This window comes from Portunus trituberculatus, chromosome 24, assembly GCF_017591435.1.
Source record: "Portunus trituberculatus isolate SZX2019 chromosome 24, ASM1759143v1, whole genome shotgun sequence".
In the NCBI taxonomy this organism is placed as follows: domain Eukaryota; kingdom Metazoa; phylum Arthropoda; class Malacostraca; order Decapoda; family Portunidae; genus Portunus; species Portunus trituberculatus.
This window is the reverse complement of record NC_059278.1, coordinates 17278267-17293247: the sequence shown is the minus strand read 5'-3', so window position 1 is coordinate 17293247 and position 14981 is coordinate 17278267. Positions and strand designations below refer to the sequence as shown.

Here is a 14981-nt window from a genome sequence, read left to right as displayed (position 1 = left end):
GTTTCTAAAGGGAATTTAATTTCTTTTATTCTAAACAAGCCATTTGTAACTGATACCTTCTAAGTAAAACCAAAATTTTTAAATAAAAAATAATAATTTCATTTTAATCAAAATATAATATAACAAATAATATTAAACTATACAGTACATGTTACACAAAATACACACACCAATGCTAATGTATTCTCTCAGAAAAAAAAAAAGGGTCAGCTTTGTTCAGTATTTACCTCATAACATTTAAAGTTTTCTACTGTACTGTACTCTCAGCCCGCCAGTTTAGTCCTCGTCTTCCTCCTCCACCTCGCGGATCTTCTTCAGGAAGTGAAGGTTGTCCTTCAAGAAGACGAGGCCCTGAAGTTCGGTGGAGCGAGGACTGCCCTCTTATGCCTCACCTGACTAATCGCAAATCGCTTAAAATTTTCGGCAGTCCAATTGCGATTACCCGATTCTTTTGGCGGGATTAGTCTGATTCTATTGCCCTATTCAAGAATACGAGTCCGATTAATCGGATACTGGGACTTCTGAGTCGCACTGCTCACCTCTGGTATTTCTAATCACCTGATATAATACTAACTGAATACAAGTAAAGGGCAGAAGAATGAGTCTAGAGGACACAAGAAAATCAACTTAAACTATAGTAGCAAAATGGCATCTGGAGAACTTCAACAAGAAGGCATGGCTACTCTATACTAGAGCCACCTCCGCCACCTACATTCTCATTAATCTGTGAAATACTAACTAAATACAAGCAAAGCACAGAAAAATCAAACTGGAACACAAGAAAATCTCAGGAACACAAGAAAATCAAGTGAAATGTAGCAAAATGGCGTCTTAAGAGCTTCAAAAACAAATGGATGCCTACTCTATACTAAAGCCCCCTCCGCCATCTACATCTATCTAATACAAAATAATCAAATTGGAAAAAAAAAAAAAAATCAAAGGAACATAAGAAAATCAAATTAGAACGTAGCAAAATGGCGTCTCAAAAGCTTAAACAAAAAGGTGGCTACTCTACATTAAGAGCAACCTCCACCCTCTGCATTTTCAACAATCTGATAAAATACTGATTAAATAAAACTATAACACAGAATTATCAAACTGGAACACAAAAAATAGCAATGGAACAGAGAGAATCAATTTAATACGTAGAAAAATGGCGTCTAAATATCTTCAAAAACAAATGGAAGGCTACTCTATATTAAATTCACCTCCGCCATTTAAATCCTTAATTACCTGATGACATACTAACAAAATACAACTAAAGCACAGAAAAATCAAACTGAAACGCATGAATAACAAAAAAAAAAAAAAAAACATGAAAAATAAAATTAAAACGTAGTAAAATGGCGTCTAAAAAGCTTCAAAAACATAAGGATAGTTACTCTATGCTAAATTAAGCTCCGCCATCTATGTCCGTGGCGGGAAAAGCTTGTGTTGACACCCCGCCATGGCCGCCACGCAGACCAATATCAATGCTTTCTTCAAGGCTAAAAAGACTGCACGGGCCGGCCATCCAATCAAGGGTTCCGTTAAGGTAAACTACATGGATTAAAGTATTATTTGAGTGTGATATATGGAGGGTAGACGTGCTGGGAGGGTGTTAAATAGGGTGTTGCTTGTGGCGTCACCCTAACCTGTCCCGCTGTGATACCTCCCCTTGCTCTTGTTTCCTTTATGTAATTTTTGTATGGGTGTTATGTATGGTTTTTAGGTGTTTTTGGGTTTCTATTAGTCCAGGGCTTTGTTGTTTGTGGATATATTGTGTATGGGTTTATTTCTTTCTCATCACACGTATGGTTTAGTTAGAATGATGCTAGTTTTGCTTGACTCGTCTGCTTTGCTAATCATATCCATTTTGAACTTCCTTAGGAGCTTATATGTCTTTATTCTAACCTAATCTGACGTAACCTAAACCTTTATTCTAATCTAAACTTCTGTTCTATACTAAACCTGTATTCTAACCTAATCTGACACAATCCAAACCTAACACATTCTAAATCTTTATTCCAACCTAAACCTTTTATGCTAACCTAAACTTTTATTTTAACCTAACCGAAAATAATTTATTCCAACCTAATCTGACATAATCTAAGCCTTTATTTCAATCTAACCCTTTATTCTAACTTAACCAACACAACTTAAATCTGATTTGGAAACCTGAACCTACAAACACAACCAATTAAATAACAATAACAATATTTTCAGGGCGATGGCGAGAAAACAAGAACAAGAATCCTGAAAGAAGGACAAGAGGATGCCGCCAGGACACCCCCCGTGACACCCAAGAGGAAGCTGGAGGCTGACGAGGAGACCAGGAGGAAGAGGAGGAGGGAGGCTCTGGAGAATGATGACTCTACACCTACCACCCCAAGGACCCCCAAGACCCCCAGGACACCCAAGAACAAAGTGCCGGGAGTGCCACAGACGCCACGCTCCGCCAAGAAGAGGCTCATCATGGCACCAGAGGATGAGGGGAGTGCCAAAGAGGTATGTGTTGTAGTGACTGCCATATTCAGAAATGCTTCCCTCTCTCACCGCGACTATTTTCAAAGACCACAGAGATGATTAGCCGAGTTCTAAAGAGTATTTTTCCAGTTGATAATGCAGAAAATTTGTTAACTTGTCACTAGAATTACAGAAAGATTCTTAAAAACTGTTTCACTTCAACAAGAGCACTTTGAAAATAGTGAAGGTGTGGCGAGGAAGTGCGTTAGAATATGAGTCTGTACAGTGCATAGTTAGCAGTCTTGTCATGTCACACACTAACTAATTTGTCTAGTTTTTTTTAATCTAGTTCTCCTCTGAAATGACAATCTTATTTTTGCCACCAGACTGAGGAGGAAGACATGAGAATATTTGCAAATTTCTAACCGATGAAATGTTTGGAGGTGGTAGTACAACAAGAAAAAAACACCATAGTACTTAGTTATTCAGTGAAATGTACCAAATAGCAGTGAATGGGTAAAAATGCCATTAGGGATACTATTTACTAATATATGCCACTTTTGCAGGACCAGAACAGCCTCACAGCATCACCATCAAAACTCCCAAAGCTGGATAGAGTGGTAAGCTTTACCTGGTGTTGTTTCATTGCCTCAGTTAGTGTGGTGGTGATGGCGAGATGTGATGAGAATGAGAGGAACATAAAATAAGAGAGGCTGCAAAAGAAAAGAAAAATATTAGGCCTATATGTGGCTGGCCTATGTCAAGAATGTAGATATATTTAAGAATAATTTTTTGGTTTTTAGTTCTTTTTCATTATCTAACCATTACCAATAGAAAAAAGTCAAGGAGGAAGGGATATACAATTAGTCTTATACCAAATTAACTTTCCCTTCCCTTCTATCTTCTCCACTAAATTACCTTCATTTCCTCCAACAATTTTCCTCCTTTTCTCCCTCTATAAATTACTTCTTTTCCACCAAATTCCCTTCTGTCTCTCCCTACATTAACCCCTTTCTCTCCACTAAATTCCCTCTTTTCTCTTCCTTCTCTCCACCAAATTCCTTCCTTTTCTCTTCCCCAAAATCAACTTCTTTTTTTTTTCCCTCTCTCTCCAAATTCATCTTCTTTTCTTCCATTCACTCCATCAAATTCCTTCTTTTCCCCTTCCCCAAAATCAACTCTTTTTCTATCCACCAAATTCACCTTCCTTTCTTCTTTTCTCTCCACCAACTTTCCCTTCCTTTCTTCTTTTCTCACCATCATTCCACCTTTTTAAATTCCCACCTCCACCACCTTCCCTACCATCATCTAACACCCACAATTCCTGTCTCTAAATCAATTGTGCCTCTCTGTTACATCCCTCCACCAAGTTAACCCTCCACCCTCTCCATCAGCAGAAACTGACACCCCAGCAAATGAAGGAGGCTCTGGGGAAGTGTGGGAGGCTGGATGAGCTGCGGGCAAGGCTGCTGCGTGTTAACCAGTGCGGGGAGAAGCTACGAGAGTTCAGGGAAAAAAATTTGTCCGGCTCACAGTCCCCCAAGCTCCTCTCTCCCAGGAAAGTTGACTCATCCCTCCCGCTGGAAAAGTTCTCTGCTATTGAAATTGAGTTGCCTGTCAGGTATGAAGTTGTGTGTGTGTGTGTGTGTGTTCCAGTTAAGTCAGGGAATGAACATGACTGAAACTTCTCTAATGCGCTAGTTTTATTTATTGATTGATTAATTTTTGTATTCAGTTATTCATTCTATTATTGTTTTCTTTTAAGTTCTGATGTGAGAAAGTTCTGTGTTGTTTATGTTGTGTTCAATGTTTAGAAGAACCAAACACCTTCACCTCTGACTTCCCCACAGCCCAAAGAAGACCCCAATCAAGACCCCAATTAAGTCCCCTCTCAAGCCGCCAGCCTTCGAGCGCTACCAACACCTGCTGGGGAAGCCATCCGAAGAGTTTTCCCTGCCCTTCAAGCACCGGCTAGTGAAGGAGGTGTTCCGTTGTGTGGATACTGTAGTCTCAATCCTCCACAACCGACAGGAGTTGATCACCTATGCTAAACTGAAGCCAGCGGTGCAGCAGATGTTGAGCAGGTGTGTGTGGGTGAGGGAGAGGCTGATCTGCAGGTGTGTGTCTGGGAGATGAGTTAGAGTTTTCAGGTGTGTTTGAGGGTGAAGTATGTCAGTGTGGAGGTGTGGTTGGGTTTACAGGTGTGTGTGTTGTGTCTTGTGCAGGTGTGGATGAGATGGGCAGGTTGGGTTTTTCAGGTGTGTGTGTGTGTCTAGGAGAGGTGGGTTTAGGTTTCCAGGTGTGTATGTGTGAGGAAGAGGTGTGTCACTGCAGGTGTGTGTTAGAAAGAGCTGAATTTAGGTTTTCAGGTGTTTGTGTTTATTTATTGTGTGTGTGTGTGTGTCAGAGAGAGAGAGGGAGAGAGAGATTAATTTAGATTTTCATGTGTGTGTGTGCAGATGTGGGTGAGGGAAAAATGTGTTGGTATGCAGGTGTGTGTAGGTGAGTGAGAGATGAGTTAGGTTTACAGATGTGTGTGAATGAGACAGAGATTATTTTAGGTTTCCAGGTGTTTGAGGGAGAGATGTGTCAATATCCAGGTGTGTAATTGCTTTCTTCCTCAACAGAACCTTCAGTGAACAGTACCTTGGCCAGATTAGGACTGTGTTCCCTCTGGCGTACTTTTTCAATCAGGAGAACATTAAGGACAGCATCAGTACAGCTAAAGCAGGAGGTAGGGAGCTGTTTATGACCTGTTTTTATGTATGCTTGTAAAGAGTGCAAATCTGTCAATATACTCACATACATCATACAGATTTTTACCCCAATTTTCTTTCAAGAGCACATTTTTAACTATCGGCATTAGTACAGGAGGTAGGAGACTGTATGATTTGTTGTGTATGCTTGTTAAGAGTGCATGTCTATCAAAGTACCACACACACTTATACACACACACATCACACCATTCAGATTCTTATCCCTGTTTTTTTTTTTTTTCAAGAGTACATTTCTATCAGCATCAATACAAGCACAGCAGGAGTTAGGAGCTGTTTATGAACTATTGTGTATGCTTGTTAAGAGTGCATATCTATCAAAGCACCACACACACACACACCATTCAGATTTTTACCATTATTTGTCTTTGAAGAGTACATTTCTATCTATCTATATATACCAGGCTGGCAGTTCTCTACAAGGTGACTCATACCACACTCTCATATGGACATTATTCACATTCTTAGCTCTGGCTTTGAAGAGTGCGAGTACTGTAACCCTCCGAGTCATGCAGTTTTATATTCTCTGCTTTAGGTGGTGGATGCATGGTGTTATGAAAGTTTGTGCCTTTGTGGGTGCTGTCTTGAAATTAGTGAGTTCTGTGTTGTGTTTATCAATTTTCCAGCTCTAAAGGTGTCCAGTCTCACACACTATTGAGTTGAAATGGACTAGTTTAATTTTCCAAGGAGCTGCACAGATTTTGAGGGTTAGATAGAAATAGCCTTATCTATTTGAATGACTATTTTTGACTACAAATTACAAAAAAATATGCGTAGATGCTTCTGTTCATATTAAAGAAAACAGATATGTCAATGAAAACAACTGTATCCACTCCTTGCAGTATTATTTTGGGAACAACTTACTTCTCTATAAAAATTATGCTTAGAGGTTTCTGCTCATAGTAAAGAGAACAGAAAGATCAATGAAAGCTTTATCTACTTCTTGCTTTATTACAGTATTTTGAGAACACCTTACTTCTCTATAAAAATTTTGCTTAGATGCTTCTGCTCATAGTGAAAAGAGATACATCAATGAAAACAGCTTTATCCACTCCTTGCTTTGTTATTTTGGGTACACTTTACTTCTCTATCACTAAAAATATCTACCATGTTTCCTTGACTTGATAAAATGTGTTCTGATGTAGTTTCCTTTATTTATCCAGGAGGCAACAGTTCCTATCAGTTAACAGTCAAAGCCAACCTGGAGTATAAGCCATCCACAGCCCAGAAGAACCTGTCCAAGATGTTTGTCAGTTCCCCGGCACCTCAGATGACAAAGGTAACTGTCTCTACATTCATCATGCCCTCCTATACATTAATCACACCTTTGCTTTCACTGTGATATGAGGCAACAGGTAACTCTACTACATCCACCACACTTTTCACTATGTATGAGACAACAGGTAACCCTCCTACACATTAACCCATTCAGTACCATGGCATGTTTCCATATTCATTCTGCTTACTATTTGGTGATTTCATACAGCTTCAGAAATTTATGTGGGGATTGAAATAGTGAAGACTGGCCATTAATATTCAGACCTCCATAGACCCTTCCTAATGTCAATACAATGAAAACTCTGAAGATGTCTATGTCAAGTAAACTCAAAAAAGATGTCAAGTTACCAGTATATGCCCCACAAACAAAATAATGATAATATGTCTTTTAAACTCCTGAACACATCAAGATATCGTTATAGGGCTCAAACAAATGAAATGATGATGATGGTGAAGCCTGACTAACTCCTACTTTGTTCCCCAGACACAGTTCCGCAAGATGGACTCGATAGTGATGGTGGAGCGGCGAAACATCTTCCACAACCTCCTCATTGACCATGTGAAGGGATACCATGACCAGTTCCTGCAGGTGTGTGTCTCTTCCACTCACCGCCAGTAATCCAGTGACGTGCCATTCATTTTTCTACAAGTTTCATGGTTTAGTGATTTAGTGGGAATCTTTTGGTTGTCTGGTTTAACATATGAACTTTTATGCATTTCACTGAGATCCACAAGACTTTGCAGTAGTAAAGGGTGCCAGAGAAATACCTCCCATGTTCTTTTTCCTTTTGTTAACCTTTAAAATGGGAAATATTTCTGCTGTACTATGGAGAAGTAATAAGATCTTAATAAGAACATAGGTAGAGATAGGAGTAATTTTGTGGTATTTAGTTCTCCTTTTTCATAGTCTAAACATCACCCTTAGAAAATAGTCAATCAAGTTAAATATTTAGAGATTTTTAGCCAGTTTGATGCTTGGAGGTGACTGTGAAGCAAGGAATAAGACCTCAGAATGTTAAGCAATTAGGGAGAGCCATAGAAAGTTGGAGGGAAAACATTAAGCTTATTGGGTGTAGCACAGTGACTCCACATGACTTCCTTTCCACTGAGGGCTGACAGGTGTAGGAATGTGGTGCTCTGTGGGCCATGCTGTGTTGGATTGCTGAGCCTGGTGTATGTACAGAACATAATACCTTTCTATACTGAATATAAAGAATAATTAATGTGACTGATTTTAATACATGTCAACACTAAACATATCTTATAAAGGTTAATTTCTTTCTTGTACATGCATAGCTGGATGACTTAACCCTTTCAATACTATGACATCTTTTGATCTTTATTCTGATTATTTATTGCCAATTTTATACAGCCTCAGAAACTTATTTGGGGATTGAAATAGTGAAGATTCTGACTATTAATCTTCTGACCTCAATAGATCTTTTCTAATGTAAATAAAATTGTCTAATCATACCCAAAACTGGTGGTAAAAAATGCATCCCAGTACTGAATAGGTTAAAGGCTACTCTTCCTTCCATAAAGCTTAATTTCTCATTACATTCATAGATGGATGATTAAAGGCTTCTCTTCCTATCATAAAGCTTCATTCCTTGTACATACATAAGTGGATGTTTTAAAGGCTACTGTTCACCCATTCACCCATTCCTCACCCTTCCCATCACAGTCCCTGGATCCCCCTATCTCGAGTGCCGGTTTGAGCATCAAGAGGTGGCACCCAGACTTCCCCCTGGAGGACGTGCCAGAGGTGGAGGCAGCTGCTCTCCCCCAGCCGCCCCATGTGGAGAAGCTAGACACTGCCAGGGATGTGTTAGGTGAGGCAGATTGTCACTTGCTATACTCATCCACTGTGGCTGTAGTTCATGGTGTGTTTGATTGGTGATGGTAAAGTGGGTGGAGTAAGGCAGTGATTGGTGATGTGTGATGTGGAGTGTAGATGGAGGGAGACAGTGGTGTGTAATGTGGAGTGTGAAGGGAATGAGACAGTGATGTGTAATGTATCATGTTTCAATGGAATGTGGAATGAGTGAGACAGTGGTGTGTGATGTGCCTATGGAGTGTGGAGGGAGTGAGACTGATGTGTGATGTGCTTATGGTGTGGAAGGAATGAGATTGTGGTGTGTGATGAACTTATGGAGTGTTGATGGAATGAGTTAGTGGTGTGTGATGTGCCCATGATTGCCTAATAGTTTTTCTGAATGGCACTGGGAGGGAGATGAAAGGAAAAGGATTTAAAGAGAGGAGAAACAGGAGTATGGTTGTTGCAGTAGGAAAGATAATATAAGATAGATATATTTGATCCCTCTGCAAAAGATAAAGAGAGGAGAGACATGAGTAGAGTTGTTGCAGGAGAAAAGATGATGTAAGATAGATATATTTGATTCCCTGCAAAAGATAAAGAGAGACACACAAGTCAAGTTACAAGAGAGGAAAGATGACGTAAGAAAGTAGATACATTTAATTCCCTGACTCCAAAAAAGCAACGAGGAATAATTTAAATATTTTCTCCCATGCGATAGAGAAAGCCCAGTCCCTGCTGTCGGTCAACCCTCGAATGGAGCAAGCAGTGATAGAGGCTGCTGCTAAGGTGCCCCCACAGCCAGAGACAGCCCCAGCACCCACCCCAGACGTGCCTGTCCAGCCTGCCAATGTGTGTGCCGCTCTCAAGGGCATCTCGAGTGCACTGCTGGAGAAGGTGTGCTATTTATACATTTTTAGTTTTAGTTATGGTCTTCAATTCAAGTTATTTATTCACTGGTCTCTTTAGTTTAGTGTTCAGGGTGATGACACTTTCTTCCTGAACACTAAGCTTGAAGTAAATAGACTGGTGAATGTATTAGAGTTTGATCACAGTGCTTTTGTCTCCATTTAACCTCTTCAATACTTGGACACATTTTTACTTTGAGATTTGTGTACAATAGACCATTTCTTGACATTAGGAAGGGTCTATGAAGGTCAGGAGATTAATGGCCACAGTATTAACCCCTTCAATACTGGGAGACATTTTTACCTTGAGATTTGTGTATGATTAAGACCATTTTCTTGACATTAAGAAGTGTCTGTGGAGGTCCGAAGATTAATGGCCACAGTATTTACTATTCTAATCCCACACATGAGTTTCTGAAGCTGTATAAAATCACCAAGTAGTAAGTAGAATGAATATAGAAATGCATCATGGTACTGAAGGGGTTAAAGGTCCAGGTGTGGCATTGAAGAGTAATTTCTTGCCATGGTTGTATTGCATTTTGTCACTGTTGGTTTATATCTGTGCATAACTAATGAATGGAAATGGTGGTGGGAGTTGTTTGAATATGAGTTTAAGGAATTTTCTTGTCCCTGAGTATGAGCAAAGTAAGAAGCAGGTTGATGGAAATTTTATAGAGAAGATGTGGGTTATTTGAATTACAAAGTGTGGGTTGTTTGAATTATAAGATGTGGGTTGTTTGAATTATGAGTCCCAAATTAAACCATATTTTCTTGATGTTTGAATGTGAGTGAAATAAGAAGCTGATTGAAATATTTTTGCCATTTTTGAATGTGTGTGTGTGTGTGTGTATGAAGGTTAAAGACTGAGGGTGTTTGTGTGGTTTGCAAGCTTATCATTGTGTATATATGGTGTGCTGGCATTTGAGTGTGTGTTTTGTGTGTTCTTGATGTGTAGGCTTATCGGTGTATATTTGTGTTTATAACATAAGAATGTAAGAAAATGAGGGAAGCTGCAAGAGGCTGTCAGGCCTACACGTGGCAGTCTCTGTATGAGCAAAGCTATCTAATTCCCTCTTATCATCCCCATCCATAAATTTGTCTAATCTTTTAAAGCTCCCTATTGATTCAGCACTAACAACATGACCACTGAGTCTGCTCCATTCATTAACCACTCCGTTAGAGAACCAGTTCCTTCCCATTTCTTTCCTAAACCTGAATTCCTCAATCTTAACCCATTATTTCTGGTTCTATCCTGGCTACTGATCCTAAGAACTTTTCTCATGTCCCTTGGTCCATTGGTTTCTTGGTGTGCAGGCTTGTGAGTGTGTGTGTGTTTGGTGTGTAGGTTCATGAGTATGCATGTTTAGTATATAAGTTTAAGAGTGTGTGTGTGTGTGTTTGGTATGTAGGTTTAAGAGTGTGTGTGTGTTTGGTGTTCAGGCTTAAGAGTGTGTGTGTTTGGTATGTATGTTGTGTGTGTGAAGTGTGCAGTCTTATTGATGTGTGTGTGTTTGTGGTGTTCAGGTGAGGGCACGTGAGGCAGCCAAGCGAGCCAAGGAGATGACCCGCAGCACCAAGGCAAACAAGGAGCTGGAGATGCTGTCCAGACTACCTGAGATGGCCAGAATCATCCGCAACACATTTGTGACGGAGAAGAAGGCGGCACTGACCTGGGACTCAGTGGTGGCCAAGATTGTCGCCAGTAACTCCTCCATGGTTGGTTCAAGTAAGTTACACTTCTGTCTTGTTCAAATTTATGCACTAGAACAGTTGATACTTTGAACACTTGAAGCTGTGATGTACCAAGAAGTGATAAAAGTGATGTAACGTAGATTTTGAATATTGAATGAGTTTTGTGCACGTGAGGATTGGCAAGACATTTAATGCATCAAGTGCTCTGGCTGTTGGACGTCCACCTTTATCTCACAAGTTTTTCAGTTGAAGTAATTCCTTGTAATTCTGGGCAGTGCTTTACAATTATTGCAGCACTGTCTAGGGTTAAGTTAGGTAAAGCAGTACCATAACTTAATCAAACTCTAGGCAAGATTTTATAATTGTTGCAATACCAACACTCAGACACTCATTTAGGTCTTAAGTTAAGCAAAGAAGTACCACAACTCATTCACTTCTCCGGGGGTTATGTGAGGCCAAACATGAATAAGTAACTTCTGTAGAATCTTTAACTAAAGCAAAGCAATACCATGACTTATTTGTTTATTCAGTTCTCAAGTTAGGCAAGTAGTATTACTTCATTCACAATTAAGTTAGGAAAAGCAGTACCATACCTTATTCACTTCTCCAGGTGTCAAGAACAGTACCAATAAAACAATCACTTCTCTAGAATCAACCCTTTCAATACTGGGACACATTTTTACCTTTAGATTTGGGTGTGATTAGACATTACTGACATTAGGAAGGGTCTGTGGTGGTCAGAAGATTAATGGCCACAGTCTTCACTATTTTAGTCCCCCACCTGAGTTTCTGAAGTTGTGTAAAATCACCAAATAGTAAGCAGAATGAATATAGAAATGCATTATGGTACTCAAGGGGTTAAGTACCACAACTCATTTACTTCTCCAGGTGTCAAGTTAAGCAGAACAGAAGCAGAACAGTACCATAAAACAATGACTTCTCTAGAATCTTAAGTTAGGCAAAGCAATACCACGACTCATTCATTTATTCAGTTCTCAAGTTAGGCAAAGCAGCATTATTTCACTTCACATTTACTGTACTATAAAACAATAAAAACTAACTTCTCTAGAATTCTTAAGTTAGGCAAAGGAATACCATAACTCATTCACTTATTCAGTTCTCATGTTAGGCAGAGCAGTATTATTTCACTCTTCACATCTAAGTTAGGCAAGGCAGCACCAAAACTCATTCACTATCACTGTTATAAATCAATCACTTGTAGAATGTTAAGCAGGGCACCTCAGGCCTCACTCTAGAAAGACCTAACTAATCTTTGCCAACAGGTGAGGTGGACCGCCAGCTACACCTGCTGGTTGAGGTGGTGCCGGGCTGGTGCACCATTCACAAGGTACGCAGCGGTGTTTTCCTCAAGATCAACAAAGGGCAAGAGCTGAGCAGTGTGGTGGACGTGCTGAACAAAGTCATCAAGGAGCGCCAGTGAATTCTGTGATAATTTGCTCTCACCTGCCAGTCTTTGTGTGTGTGTGTGTGTGTGTGTGTGTGTGTGTGTGTGTGTGGGGTAAAGTGTACAGCTGTGATGCCTGTTACTTTTACTACCTAATGTGTTTATTATGACTTCAGATGTAGAGTGAATTAGTACTTCTTAGGTGGTACAAATAAGAGACTTGTGCACTGCAGGATGAGAATGCCATACTACTATTTATGAACAAAAAAAAACATAGTTTTAGTTGGGGTGATATTTTTAGTGGATATTTTTTTATACATATTGCCAAAGAGTGTACATTTAGTTCAAGATAACATACCCTTTTTTTCAGAGGGTGTTCAGATAACTTAAGCAGAGTTGGGAGAGGGAGGGTAGGGTGGAGGGTGCTGGACAAAAAAGAGAAAAGAAAAAAAAAAGGCCTTAAAAGAAGAAGAGGAGGAGGAGGAGGAGAAGGAGGTGGAAAATTGGTTTGAGCAGTTAATTAAGGGCCATTGTTACCTCATCATAGGGAAAGTGGAGCCTTTGTGTGACTATTCTGCCGGTTTTGTTAAGATAATTAGGACAAGAGAACAAAACCACCGTCTGTCACAACCAGTTCTTGAGGTGTAACACAAGACATAATTATTTAGTATATTCCTGTTCTACTTATACACATGAGATTCTATTGGACTTTTTGATAGCATTGGGCAGCTGGCTTGGCAATGCTGCTTGTGTCAGGAAGGAGAAGCAAAGTTTAAAGAAGCAGAGTTTTAAGAGTGTAGGATATTTGTAATTGATGTTTATAATTGACGTGATAGTGAGTATGAAGTAATCTCACTGGGCTGTCATCTTTTGTTTCTTCATGTTGGATAATTACTTTTAAGAATTAAGGACTTTAATTTGACATAGTATTCTGAAGTTATCATGCTGCTAACTCTAAATACCAATTCTAATTTGTTTTGAATTTAATTTCACGCATAATTTATGTCTACATTGATAATTTACCTTGTGTTTAGGTGTTAGGTAATATAAAAATTGGACTTAACTTGAGAATGAGTGGTCTCTTGTTAATCTTAAGCATGATGAAGATAATGTTGTGGTTGTCAATCTTAAGCCTGATGAAGATAATAAGATAATGCTGTGGTGAATTAATCTTATGCTTGACAATTTGATGGGAAAATGGTCAGATGGTGGAGGTTAAGGTCACTTGCATTGCTCTGATACTTAAGCACTGGTTTATATAAAGGAGACTTGAGATATTTTAAGCACCTGAATTTTGTACTGTTGATATTGAATAGAAGAACCAAAATAAGGTATGTCAGATTGATTAAGGGATTGAAATTAATTGAGGAAAGTTAAAACGTTTGGTCAAGTGCCTTTTAAAAGTGATATAAAAGAATGTTGAGGGTTAGAGGAATTGAGAAGGGTTAAAAGTTCAGCCAAGGGGCTTATAGAAGTGAGATAGAAGAATGTTGAGGGTTAAAGTGAATTGAAAGGAGTTATAAAGTTAAGTCAAGTGCCTTTTAAAAGTGAGACAAAAGAATGTTAAGTACAAATGTTAGAATCAATTGAAAAATTATAAAAAGTTCAATTAGGTGCCTTTTTAAAATAAGATACAAGTATAGTAAGTACAGAAGCTAAAATCAATACAAAAGAGAGAAAGTTCAGTCATGTACTAATAATTAAAAAAGAAGCACATTGAAATGAAAAAAATTGCCACAAAACTTGATAATGATTGAATATGTTAAAATAATCACTCGGGTGCCTCAAGTCATATTAATTCCTATCCATTACTGCGACTGATGATGAAGATGATAGTCACTTGATGTACACACTAAAGTACTATGCAAACCATGAGCAAATAGATGTAACTAGTTGTCTTTTTAAATCTGTACATAGTTCCTTTTGTACTTTGGATAGAAAAAAAATACATGCTGTTTTGTATTTAAGGCTATCTTTTTGTTTCCTGTGAATGGTGTGAGGAAGTTGTGAAGTAGAGAGGAAGGGGTGATGGAAGGTCTTAGGGAAAGTACTGGAGAGATGTATGAAACTGTATATCTATCTGGTTTTCTGTTTATCTATCCATCCATTCTTATCTGTATATTTGTCTTGTCTTTCTCATTGCTTTTCTATCAATCTATCTATCTATCCGTCTGCTATGAAACTATATTAAACCAGTGTCTATCAGCTTATCTATCTGGTTTCCTATTTGTCTATCCATCTATTCTTATCTGTATATCTGTCTTGTCTTTCTAATTGTTTTACTGTCAGTCTATCTATCCATCTACTATGAAACTACCTATATTTAATCAGTGCCTATCAGTTTATCTATCTGGTTTTCTATTTGTCTATCTATCTATTCTTATCTTAATGTATATCTGTCTTGTCTTTCTTATAGTTTTTTTTATCAGTCTATCCATCCAGTCCTATGAAACTATATTGAAACTGCTTATCACTCTACCTGGTTTTTTATTTGTCTATCCATTCATTCTTATCTGTGTGTGTCAGTCTCATCTTCCTAATTGTTTTTCTATCAGTCTCTACCCAATCTTAAGTCTTAATGTCTATCTGTGCATTCATCCCTATCTTTGTTGAGTCAATAGGGAACTTTAACCCCTTCAACACCATGATGCATAGTGTATTCA

The 14981-nt window shown here is 38.7% G+C and overlaps 1 protein-coding gene across 2 annotated transcripts; it reads left to right on the top strand.

Annotated features, from left to right (window-relative positions):
- Positions 1-1421: 1421 nt before the first annotated feature.
- Positions 1422-14285, top strand: LOC123508418 (DNA replication factor Cdt1-like). Of its 2 annotated transcripts, none has more exons than XM_045262158.1 (12): positions 1422-1534; positions 2206-2487; positions 3012-3065; positions 3843-4066; positions 4296-4529; positions 5073-5179; positions 6383-6498; positions 6982-7086; positions 8182-8329; positions 9035-9210; positions 10746-10947; positions 12197-14285. In XM_045262158.1, the coding sequence occupies exons 1-12, from the start codon at positions 1448-1450 to the stop codon at positions 12352-12354; spliced, it is 1893 nt and encodes a 630-aa protein (XP_045118093.1). In that variant the 5' UTR covers positions 1422-1447; the 3' UTR covers positions 12355-14285. The 2 variants fall into 2 exon arrangements, with proteins under 2 accessions (XP_045118093.1, XP_045118092.1); XM_045262157.1 differs by having other exon boundaries at positions 3840-4066.
- The last annotated feature ends 696 nt before the right edge of the window (positions 14286-14981 follow it).

Coding starts and splice junctions, on each gene's coding strand:
- LOC123508418 (XM_045262157.1), top strand. CDS start 1,448: ATGGCCGCCACGCAGACCAATATCAATGCTTTCTTCAAGGCTAAAAAG. Junction 3,066..3,839: donor TCCCAAAGCTGGATAGAGTG/GTAAGCTTTACC, acceptor CCTCTCCATCAG/CAGAAACTGACACCCCAGCA. Junction 8,330..9,034: donor CACTGCCAGGGATGTGTTAG/GTGAGGCAGATT, acceptor CCCATGCGATAG/AGAAAGCCCAGTCCCTGCTG.